Source organism: Trichechus manatus, unplaced genomic scaffold (assembly GCF_000243295.1).
Source record: "Trichechus manatus latirostris isolate Lorelei unplaced genomic scaffold, TriManLat1.0 scaffold00250, whole genome shotgun sequence".
NCBI classification, from domain to species: domain Eukaryota; kingdom Metazoa; phylum Chordata; class Mammalia; order Sirenia; family Trichechidae; genus Trichechus; species Trichechus manatus.
Genome location: NW_004444186.1, coordinates 2,363,661 through 2,374,570, shown reverse-complemented (window position 1 = coordinate 2,374,570; position 10,910 = coordinate 2,363,661). Strand labels below are relative to the sequence as shown.

The 10,910-nt window shown below is 47.0% G+C and overlaps 1 protein-coding gene across 2 annotated transcripts in view; it reads left to right on the top strand.

Annotated features, from left to right (window-relative positions):
- The window catches only part of VPS45 (vacuolar protein sorting 45 homolog), a 78,179-nt gene extending 71,868 nt beyond the window's left edge, over positions 1 to 6,311 (top strand). For both annotated transcript variants that reach the window (XR_002822843.1, XM_004389598.2), the window contains one exon: positions 5,713 to 6,311. Coding sequence is in view for 1 of the 2 variants with exons in the window: in XM_004389598.2 (XP_004389655.1) it covers positions 5,713 to 5,800 (88 nt within the window). In the remaining variant the exon portion in view is untranslated. The remainder of the gene's footprint in view (positions 1 to 5,712) is intronic.
- Positions 6,312 to 10,910: the final 4,599 nt, after the last annotated feature.

The window sequence follows — 10,910 nt, the reverse complement described above, 5'->3', positions numbered from 1 at the left end:
TTTTTTTTTGTGGTGTCTTTATGTGGTTTTGGTATCAGGGTTATGCTGGCTTCATAGAATGAGTTTGGGAGTATTCCTTCCTTTTCCATGCTCTGAAGTACCTTTAGTAGTAGTGGTGTTAACTCTTCTCTGAAAGTTTGGTAGAATTCTCCAGTGAAGCCATCCATGAAACACTTTTATCACTTAGCTTCCAGAAACTATACTTTCCTGGTCCTCCTACCTCACTGGTCATTCCTTCTCTGTCTCTTTTGCTAGTTTCTCCTACTTTTGGAATCCCCGTCCTTGGTCCACCTCTTTTCTCTGTCTACACCCTCTCTTTTGGCGATCTCATCCAGTCTCATAGCTATAAATTCTGTTTGTCTCCTAATGAGTCCCAAAGTTATATCTCTGGTCTAGAGTTTCTCCACATCAGCACTGTTGGATTTTGGGCCAAATAGTTCTTGGTTGTAGGGGGTTGTCAACAACACTACAGGATGTTTAGCAACATCCTTGGCCTCTACCCCCCAGATGCCACTAGCCCTCCCCCAAGTTATGACAACCAAAAGTGTCTCCAGGCATTGCTGGATGTCCCTCAGGGGTGAGGGCACCACAGCAGACAACCACAACTGAACCTCTTCCCTGGACTGCAGACTTGTATAGCTAACTGCCTACTTGACATTTCTACTTCAGTGTCTAATAAACACTCAGACTCACCATGATCAAAACCACACTTTTGCTCTTTCTTCCTATGTTTAATCCTCCCTCGGATTTCCCACCTTGGGCGCGTGCATCCTTCCAGTTGCCCAGGTCGAAAACCTTGGTGGTGTCTTGACTCCCTTCTTCCCCACACACCTACGTACTGGTTCATCGGTAGATCCCGGGATTATCACCTTCAAAATGTGTCCAGAATCTGGCCGTCACTCCCCACAACTGCCCTGGTCCATGCCACTATTGTTTCCCTGATTATTACAGCTGGTTTCCCTGTCGCACCTTTGCCCCCTTACCGTCTGTTCTCAATGTAGCAGTGGACTGATCCTGTTAAAATGCATAATTCAGGGCATATCACATCTCTGAGCAAAACCCCCCAAACGTTTCCCATCTTACTCACAGTAAAAACCAAAGTCCTTACGTTGACCGGCAAGGCCCTGCCTGATCTCATCCCCACACTCACCCGTCTCCCACCTTAACATCTCTGATCTTATTTCTTACTACTCGGTGCTGTATTCACTTCACTCCAGCCACACCGGCCTCCACTCTGTTCTCGAACATACCAGGCCTTCATCTCTTTGCACTTACTGTTCCCTCTGCCTGGAACACTCTTCCCCCTGATATATGTCCCCTTCCCTCCTTTTGGTCTTAGCCCAAACGTTAGTTTCTCAGCGAGGTGTCCCCTGACCCCTGGATTTAACGCCTCATACCACTAACAGCCCCTCAACATTTTCCTCACCTAACTTACTGCAGAGAGGCAGCGTGGCATCATAGTTAAGAGGACAAACTGGGAAGCCAGACTGCCCGGGTTTGTATCCCAACTCTCACTCTCAGGATGCGAGACCTTGACTTCTCTGTGCCTCAATCTCTGTGAAGTAGGATCGTTTCTATCTGTAGATGTTGTAAGGAGTAAATAAGTTAATGTGTGCAAAGTACCTAGAGCAGTACCTCGCGTATGGAGAGTGATACATGTGTTCGCTGTTCCTGTCGTTGTGCTGTTATTTTAATAATTTTGTTTATCTTCCTTCCTCTCCCATTGGAATATAAATTCCACGAAGGCAGAGGTTGTTTTACTTCATTTATTGCTGTATCCATAGCTTCTAGAACAGTGCCTGTAGGCACTCAGTAAATACTTGTTGACAAAATTGTTGTTACCTCTGGAAAGAGTAACAGGAAGAAGAGTTAAGGAAGACTTGAGCTCTATGTGTACTGTTCAAAACTTCTGCAAAAAGAGTTCGTGTGTTAGTTGGGCCTTCCAAGAGCTCATAGGTTTACATGGAAAATTGACCGCAGACAGATCACAGCACAGGGCAAGTGCATTCACAAGATACGGAAGAACGAGTACATCAGTCTAAGGAGAAGGTAGTGCAGTTAAGGAAAGCTTCCTGGAGGAGTGATAGTTTCAGAGGTGGGTTTTAAACGATGAATAGCTTTCACATGCAGAGGGATGGGGCAGCCTTCCGGGCAGTGGTTAGTATGCACAAACGCAAAGAGGTATAAAACGTGGCAGTTGGCCCCGAAACTGGAAGTGGTGGAAACGGAGGGGAGAGATGCGGAGAGTGTTGAGTGTTTTGAGATATTAAAAGCTCCATCCTGTCCTTCTCCCTCACCCATCCCAACCCCAGCACCTGCAGGTAAGCGTCTGGCCGTGATAAGGAGGAGCGTATTACTCCGCTAAAGCAAATATATTGGGCCTTTTCTCATTATTTTCCTGAAAACCTTTTTCATGCTTCCCCAGAAGTTCCATTCACTTGTTTCATTATACTGCTCTTCAGATTTGATTCTCGATTCCCTTGGCGGCTTTGGTGTAACAAGAAACTCACATGTAATTTCTGTCTGTGGAGTAAAAAGGAGGTGGATGTATCTTTGGTAATTTAAATGTCGCTTTGTGTGGGAACACAGTTGTTCAGTTGGATTAGTTTAGTGATTAAAATCTAAAATCCCGGAAGGGTTCGTCCCTAGACCTTTACCAAAGTGAAGAAGTTTGCTTCTCAGTGTGTGATGCTAGACTTTTTGAGGTTGACTTTTTAAAATATATTGTCAGGGTTTTGAGGTTCTGCCTTTTTCTCCCACCTTCCTTCTATCCAGGGAGTCCGGAAAGCACCCCTTAGGGCAGCGCAAACCTAGAAAAGCAATAGCATCCACCCACCAGGTTAACTCTCGGTACCGTCTCTCTCTATAGCAGGTCTCCGTGGAGTTGTGTGTCTGTCTCTGACTGAGAGCTGCTTAAAGGAAGGAGTCGTAACAGGTGTTCACACACCTAGCTCGGCGCCTAGCTGATAGTGCTGAGTAAACATTTGCTAAATTGAATTGAATCCTAGTGTCACAGGAGAAGGGACTTTCTGAGTTTGCTTTTAAAGTGAGATTGGTTTAAAACGAACCTACAAAAGAAAAATCATTTATGTTTTGTTGCTTTTAAACATAGTCTAAATTTGGGATACAGCTACCGATATGTTAATCACCCATAATTTTTAAGCATTCTGTGCAGTGACTCATCAAAGTCCCCAAATAGATACTTTTTAAAAAGTCGCAACAGCCCTAGGAAACAAAATTAGGCCTGGTGAATATAGATAGTGTTTTCTCTTTGCCGTCAGGAACGTGGGGTCTTGATACACAGCAGAGGATCTTTAAGTATGATTTCAGAAAAGTTACTTCTTTCCTTTGGACACGTAGCAGATTCTGAAGTGAAGCGAGGGCTGCGGGATAAATTCCTCTAGGGCTTGCGAGCAGGTTTGTTCGACTCTCGCTCAGTCACCAGTCACAGGCTCGCCGGCTTGTCTGCAGGAAAGCAGAACCTCCTCAGCTCCTGACGTCGTTCCAACGCCCAGGGGTCTCCAGTCCAAATGGCCGAAACCCAGGTCAGAGTGAGGTGCCCATATTTCAGAAGAGGGATAAATGAACTCCGCTTCCAGTCCACTTCACCAGCTTGTTCTTTTGCGAAGGAGTTTGCCACTTAAATACTCCAAGCCCGGAATCTTCCAGGCTTTAACCACGAAACAGCGTTGATAATAAGAGACCTGGTGGTTCCTCCAATCTTCTGTCAACTGTGAATCTGTCTCCTTCTGATATAGAGTCTTGGACTTACTTACAAGTATCATTCAAATAACCCCAATATTATAGAGAAAATTCTCTTGCGAGTGGGTAGCTGTTTTAACTGATTCATTTCTTCAGCACACCTTTATTGGGTACTTGCTGGATGTCAGCCTCTGTTCCAAGCCCTGGAGATACAAAGCTGACTAAGACTTATTCCCACCCTCAGGAGCTCCCGTCTGTATAGACAACAATGATGCGGGTAGTCCCGGACTTAAAGTGTATTCAGGTTATGACCAGCTGCACTCCCGACCGTCTGTTCTGGGATTTGTTTTTTTGTACATCTTATCGTTAGTAATACGTACTGCATACCGTGTTGCTGCGTGTGATTTGCTGATGTCATCATTCTCAGATGTAATGTTTCCTATTCCCAAAGACAAGTAAAGATCAGATTATAAGATACTGATAATAAAAGGCAATAATAATGAAAACTAAAAAAAAAAAAAAAAGTATTCTACTTACGTCAGAGCTGACTGACGACGGATCATCGGAAGGGAACCCTGTATATATACAGAACCTAATTAATAATAACACACAGCAAAAATAGCGCGGTGGACAAGGGGATCATAGCGGAGGGGGTGGTTAGTTCAGCATGCGGAGGTTTGGGAAGGCCTCACAGAAAAGGTGACTTTTGGACTTAACAGATGAAAAGGGTTTCATCAGGCAGAGATGGACTAGCCTGTCATTTCAGACAGAGACCACAGTAAGAACAGAAGCCTGGGGGTGTGAAAGCTGATGACACATTAGGGAGCAGTGAGTGGCCGGGCCTGGTGAGCACACAGGCTGCCCGTGGGAGACAGAACCCGATGAGTGAGGTGTGTTGCGGGGTACCTATGGGCGCAGACTCTAGACCCTGGTTTGAATCCCAGCTGTTGTGACCTTGGCAAGTCACTTAACCTCTCTATAACCTGGTTTCTTCATTTAAAAAATGGGGACAATAGTAGCATCTACTTGATAGGGCTTAATACACACATATATATACACAAACACATGTGCCTTATAACAGTTCCCAGAACAAAGTAAACACAATGTATTAGTTATTAGTAGGCCACATCAAGAAGGCCTTGCATTGTAATCCACACATTACTCTGTAAACAGGAGGGTTTTAGGCGGAAGCGGAAGGGAGAGTATGCGATAGGATGTCATCTTAGGAAGGGAACTCTGCTGCCCCTCGGGAGAGCAGATTGAATACGGGGGAAGCCAAGAGGCAGCGAGTTCTGAGGCCACTTCAGGCATGCGAAGAAGAGGTGGTGAGGTGTTAGTTGGCTTTGAGTCGGCTGTGACTCGTGGCGACCCCACGTACACCAGAACAGAACACTTCCCAGTCCTGCACTGTCCTCATGATCGTTAGGAAGCTCGAGTCCATTGTTGAAGCCACTGTGTACTCTGAGTGCCTTCTAACCTAGGGGGCTCATCTTCCAGCACTGTATCAGACAATATTCTGTTGTGATCCATAAGGTTTTCACTGGCTAATTTTCAGAAGTAGATCACCAGGCCTTTCTTCCTAGTCCATCTTAGTTTGGAAGCTCTGCTGAAACCTGTCCACCATGGGTGACCTGCTGGCATTTGAAATACCAGTGGCAGAGCTTCCAGCATCACAGCAACACGCAGCCACCACAGTGCAGCAAGCCCATTTGAAATTCTGGGTTCCTAACTAGAAATGTCAAACTTGAAATATTAGTCTCAACAAATCTTATGAGTTAAATCCTAAAACACACGGAGAAGACCCTGGGGAGGAGCACCGGGGGCCCTTCTTCTAGTCTGGATGTCGGGGTGCTGTTTGGGGCTTCTGCACCAACCAACATGCCAGACCAGCGCACCTTGCAGGCCGCTCACGGCAGCTCTCCATCTGCTTCACTGTCGTGAGCAAGATACTCTGTCTTTGGAGGTGCTTTTTCTTTCCCCCCTTTTAGTAACCTGAAATTTACTTGTCAGTTTCCTAGAGGAAGTTTTGGCTTCTGGACTGCACGGCCGAAGCAAGGAGGGCTCCCAGGTTACAGCGAGATCCGCAAGCAGGAGATGAAATGATGATGGAGAGGCGGGGGACACCGCAGGCTGTCGCCACCCCAGACGCGTGAGGTTTTGTGCGGCTTGTTAGCAGCCATCTCGGCCATCTCCGGGAGCCCGCTGATTCCTGAACCGTCAGCATGGACACACAGACCCCGCATGATGAGCTGAGGATAAGTCTGAGCCCATCCAACAGGCTTTCCTCCTGGTTTCTTTATGAAATAAATAAATGTGTTCCTTGCGTATTTGGTAGCACTTCCATTTCTGATGAGTTTTGTTGGGATCTTGAGGAAAGGGTTATCAGAGCCTAGAGGAGTTTTAAACAAAGGGACCACTTGATGCTCACTCCACACTCCTCCACGTGCTCCGTCCCCGCTGACCCCTCGGACTTTTCATCAACCACATTCCCGCACCACTCATTTCTGGAAGCTCACCGGGCTCCTCTAGAGAGACAGCTAATAATTGTCCCCCATTGCAAGTTTCTCTGGCCCTGAGAAACCATGTATGATCACAATAAAAATCGGTTTGTGAAGAGATACAAGTGATTGGTTGTTGTTTCTTTGGGGTTGATAACGATCTGTGGATGTTCACGAGGTGGGGCCTGAGCTGGCGTCACACCAAACAGAGAGAAGGGTATTGCCTCTCCCCGAAGGATATTTAAAATGTGTCAAGGCAAATAACAAAATCTGGTGTTGGTTTCACTTCTCTTAAAAGCAGCGGAAAGTGATGGTATTATTAATGTTAGGGGATTAAGGAGTCCTTAAACCATTACAAGGAGCCCTGCTGGCGCAGTGGTTCAGCGCTCAGCTGCTAACCAAAAGGTCGACGGTTTGAACCCCCCAGCCGCTCCGCGGGAGAAAGATGTGACCGTCTGCTTCCATAAAGATGACAGCCTTGGGAACCTGTGGGGCAGATCTGCTCTGTCCTGTAGTGTCCCTGTGAGTCAGAATGCACTTCACGGCAACCCGTTTTTAAGTCATCACCGCGAAAACACCACAGCACAGTCCCTCCCTGGTTCTCTGTAAATATATATATATATATATACACTTTTATGTTGATAAATATTTTCTCAAGTCAGAAAGGAAGCCTGGTGGTGCAGTGGTTAAGGGCTCAGCTGCTCACCAAAAGGTCAGTAGATGGAATCCACCAGCTGCTCCTTGGAAACCCTATGGGACAGTTCTACTCTGTCCTATGAGTCTATGAGTCGGAATCGACAGCAACGAGTAGAGTCAGAAGGGCTAGGGCCAAATCTGTGTCACAGCTATGTGACTCTGGGAATGTCACTTAGCCTCTTCGTGGCTCAGCTTCCTCATCTATAAAATGGGAATAGTACCTTCCTCATAGAATTGTAAGGAGTAAATAATAGCTAACGCATGTAAAGCACTCGGAACATCGGTGCATAGTAAGCACTTCATACATCTGGCTAATAATAATAAATATAAGATTGATTCCTGTCTCCAAGTTGAGGATCTAAGATTGGATTCCTGTCAACCCTCCCATTCCACTAATCAACAGCTGAAGAAATAGGAAAGCTGAGTGATCATTCTGTCTTCTTTTCTCTATTCCTCCCAGCTCTCAGTCCTTGTTCCTTTACCTTACACACACTCATGTGACGCCCTAAGGCCTCTGTCCATATTACAGCTAAAATCCACCTTTTTCTTCCACTTTGGGTCCCTTTGGGTCCCTTTAAAAAAAATTTTTTTCTAAGTCATTGAAACCAACTGCACTCAGGAGGCAGTATTTTAAATGTAGCGTTTTACAAGTTATATAGTGTTTTCAAATACGTATAACCGCCATCCCGCCTCCTCCAGGCAGAATTATTTGTCCTTCCCATCCTCATCTTGGGAAGGTTGACCCTGTGGAATGGGACGAAGACACACCGAGATGTTTCTTACACCATTCTCTTCATCCCTCACCAGCTACCATACTGCTCCGCTAATGGTATGAGAAAGTCTAAGAAATACGCCCCACTCTCAGGGAGTTTGAAGCCAGAAGTTGACATTTCTTCTTCAGGGTCAAAGACTCAAACATTTATATTTAAGATTTTCAGAGCTGATTCCATTATGACTGGCCTTCTATCTTTTCCCTTTAAAAACATTATTTTAATGAAGGTCTCATATAGTTTTAATAATCTTCTCCCCCATAGCCCAAAGTGCCCTGGGCAAAACCTTTATGTCCCATTTACTCTACAAAAGCCAAAGATATTTGTTTTAGTTGAACAACTGTTTAGATAATAGTTTCCGCCCAATAAACTTGGAGGCAGCAATTCACAAATCCTTATCTCGATGGCTCTCTTCTCCCTCCCTTAAGCAGAGCTGCTTATATTCAACTAAAGAATGCAGCTACAGGCAGGTGTGCCTTATCCAGGGGTGCAGTTAGGGGGGTAACCCCATCCTGCGTCCTCCCAGTATCTAATGGCCACCAACGAGAAAATTGGACCTCAGAGTTACATTGTGGTTGGTGTATACTGTCGGGCCAAGTGCACTGAGAGGACAGTGCTATGAAAATGTGTCAAGGAACCCCAAAGTCCTTGCTCTCGGGTTTCTCACTATGCCTTGGCCTTTGGAAACAGTCCCCTACAGAGATCTTAATTCAGGAACCACTGCAGCCTCCTCTGGTGGGAGGGAAGAAGAAGGGGCCAGGGAAGACTACGGCGTGTAGGAAGAGAAGTGAGTGATGGGCGTGGTGAGGAACGAGGGACAGGATGGCAGGATGGGGCAGTGCAGCGGAGCAGGTTAGCGGGAAGGGGGCAGGATCAGGGACCATCAACGGTAACCACAGGGAGCCAGAGATTTATGTAACATCTAAAGGAACAGACAGGCGGGGAAGGCTCTGCAGCCCACATGCATCTGCTCTGGAATCTGAAAATTACTTGGGAGAGTTTTCTTTTTCAGCACTCCCTCAGCCTGATGTGCCACAAGCTCCAGCTCCTGCCTGATCCAGTGCAGGAGCAGCCCAAACAGCCGCTGCCGTGGAGTGGATTCCGACTCATAGCCACCCTGCAGGACAGAGCAGAACTGCCCTGTAGGGTGTCCAAGGCTGCGGTCTCTACAGAAGCAGACTGCCACATCTTTCTTCCGCAGATCGACTGGTGGGTTCAAACTGCCAACCTTTTGGTTAGCAGCTGAGTGCCACCAGGGTTCCTTACATTGCATACGGGACATGCAGACATTTGTTGACAAAATGAAAGCTAGTGGGAAAGGAGGAAGATTGGGTAACGTTATGGATTACTTTTTTTCCCACAAACCAGAATTTATTTAAATAACACATCCAAACCGCTCTTATCTGCCTGGCCAGCAAAGCCCTCCAAAGATCATTATGTAGGCTACTTTTCTTCACCAGTACACGGGGACATTTTGCTTCCTCACCTGTGACGATATGCTGGGTTTTGTCATCATTTTTTAAACAGGGGAGTGGGGAACAGAGATGGTGGGACGAGAAGGGGAGGGCTTGGGGAATGTGCTGTGTGTGTAGCCTAAACGGTAAACTGGGAATCAGAAAGCCTGGGTTCTAAACCGCTCAGCCGGGAACTTTGTGTAAACCTGGGCAGGTGTTATGCGCCATACCCTGTTTTTTTCATTTTCCAAGTGGGAATAATAATATTCTATATACCTCACAAGGTGGCACTAAAGATTTAAAGAAATGATATATAAGAGCATTTTGAAAGGAGAATTTTCTGCATCCATGTAAAGGAATTAATTAGTGTGGTTAATAGAGGTTGAGATCAATATTATAGGGTTACAGAAAACGGGCTGGGAACAGAGAGGGGTCCCCGCCTTCATCTGAGAGACCAGAAAAAGCCAAGGCATCCTCCACCCTTCAAACCATAAATCTGCAACACTTTTATCTTGGGCCATTTCCAGAAAAAGCATTTTTCCCATTCCTCCGCGCCAGGGATTTTTCTTCATTTTGTGGTTACCATATACCTACCATATGCCAGGCAGTGTGATTATGAGCTGGTTGTTATTTAACAATCAGCCCTGGGGGCCAATACTTGTATTTTCCAAGGACTTTCACGGGTCATCACATATATTCCCCCAGCTTTCCTTGTTCATGGAAATGGCAGTTTATCCCTCACCCGTGAATATGTGGAGAAACTGAGGCCTAAAGAAATTCAGGGTCCTGACCAAAGCCCACAGAGCGGTTAATGACACCACTACCCAAACTCGGTTTCCTAACTCCCTTCTTCCCATCAAGTAACTATTGAGGAAAAAAAAAAAAAAGTTACCGAGGCGTTGGCCTGTAGGCTCTGAGCCAGGGTCTGGCGGTAGAAGGGATTGGCAGGGGTTCCCCTAGTCAAGGCATCTTCCGGGCTTTCAGCCCTTCCCTCCAGTGGACTCCAGACGGGATGGCATCCGTGTAGGTCGGTGCTGCAAGGTGGGATACCCAGGTATCACCTGGAGCTTACGTTTAAAGCCACTGGGTATAATGGAAAATGGCTTTGGAGACAGGGCTCTATTGCTGCCTGCAGTTAGTGTGTGCCTGCAAATCCCCGCTACCGTGAGTCTCACCTCTCTACGAAATGCAGATTGCAACAGCCACCTCACACTCAGGGCTACTCTCTTGAGGCTCAAATAAGAAAACGCTTTCAAACTAGAAAAAATGTGTTACTATTAACTGCTCTCCCACCCGTCTCCCAGCACATCGATACCCTCTGAAGCATAAAACTTTCCCCCAGCCTTTGACCTGCCCAGGCCGCTGTCTCCACCACCGAGTGAGCGTGGATTCTCATGCCAGCTCTCGGTAACACGCGCTCCAGCTCCCACTCTTGTTTTTGGTTTGTAAGGAAGACGGTCTAGACTGCGGTTACCGCAGGTCTTCCTAAATCTATGTGTCTCCGTAGGATCCGCTTCATCTGCTCCTGCTGCCTCTCTCGGCAGGCTCGGTCCGTGTCTTCCTTGGCTCCACCTCTCGCTCCCACCGTGGGTCTCGGTCCCCCTGCTCCCCTGGAAGCCGTTCTCGGCTGGGTTTACCCTCCGTGAGTCAGAAACAAAGGAGGGGGAGCGGCGCTCGCTCCGGCTCCGCGAGTTGCCCTTTATTCTGAACTCGCAACGTCAGCGGGCCAGCGGATGGCGCTGCGGGCGCGGGCTGGGCCGCCCATTGCGCGCGGGGCCGGGGGCGCGGGC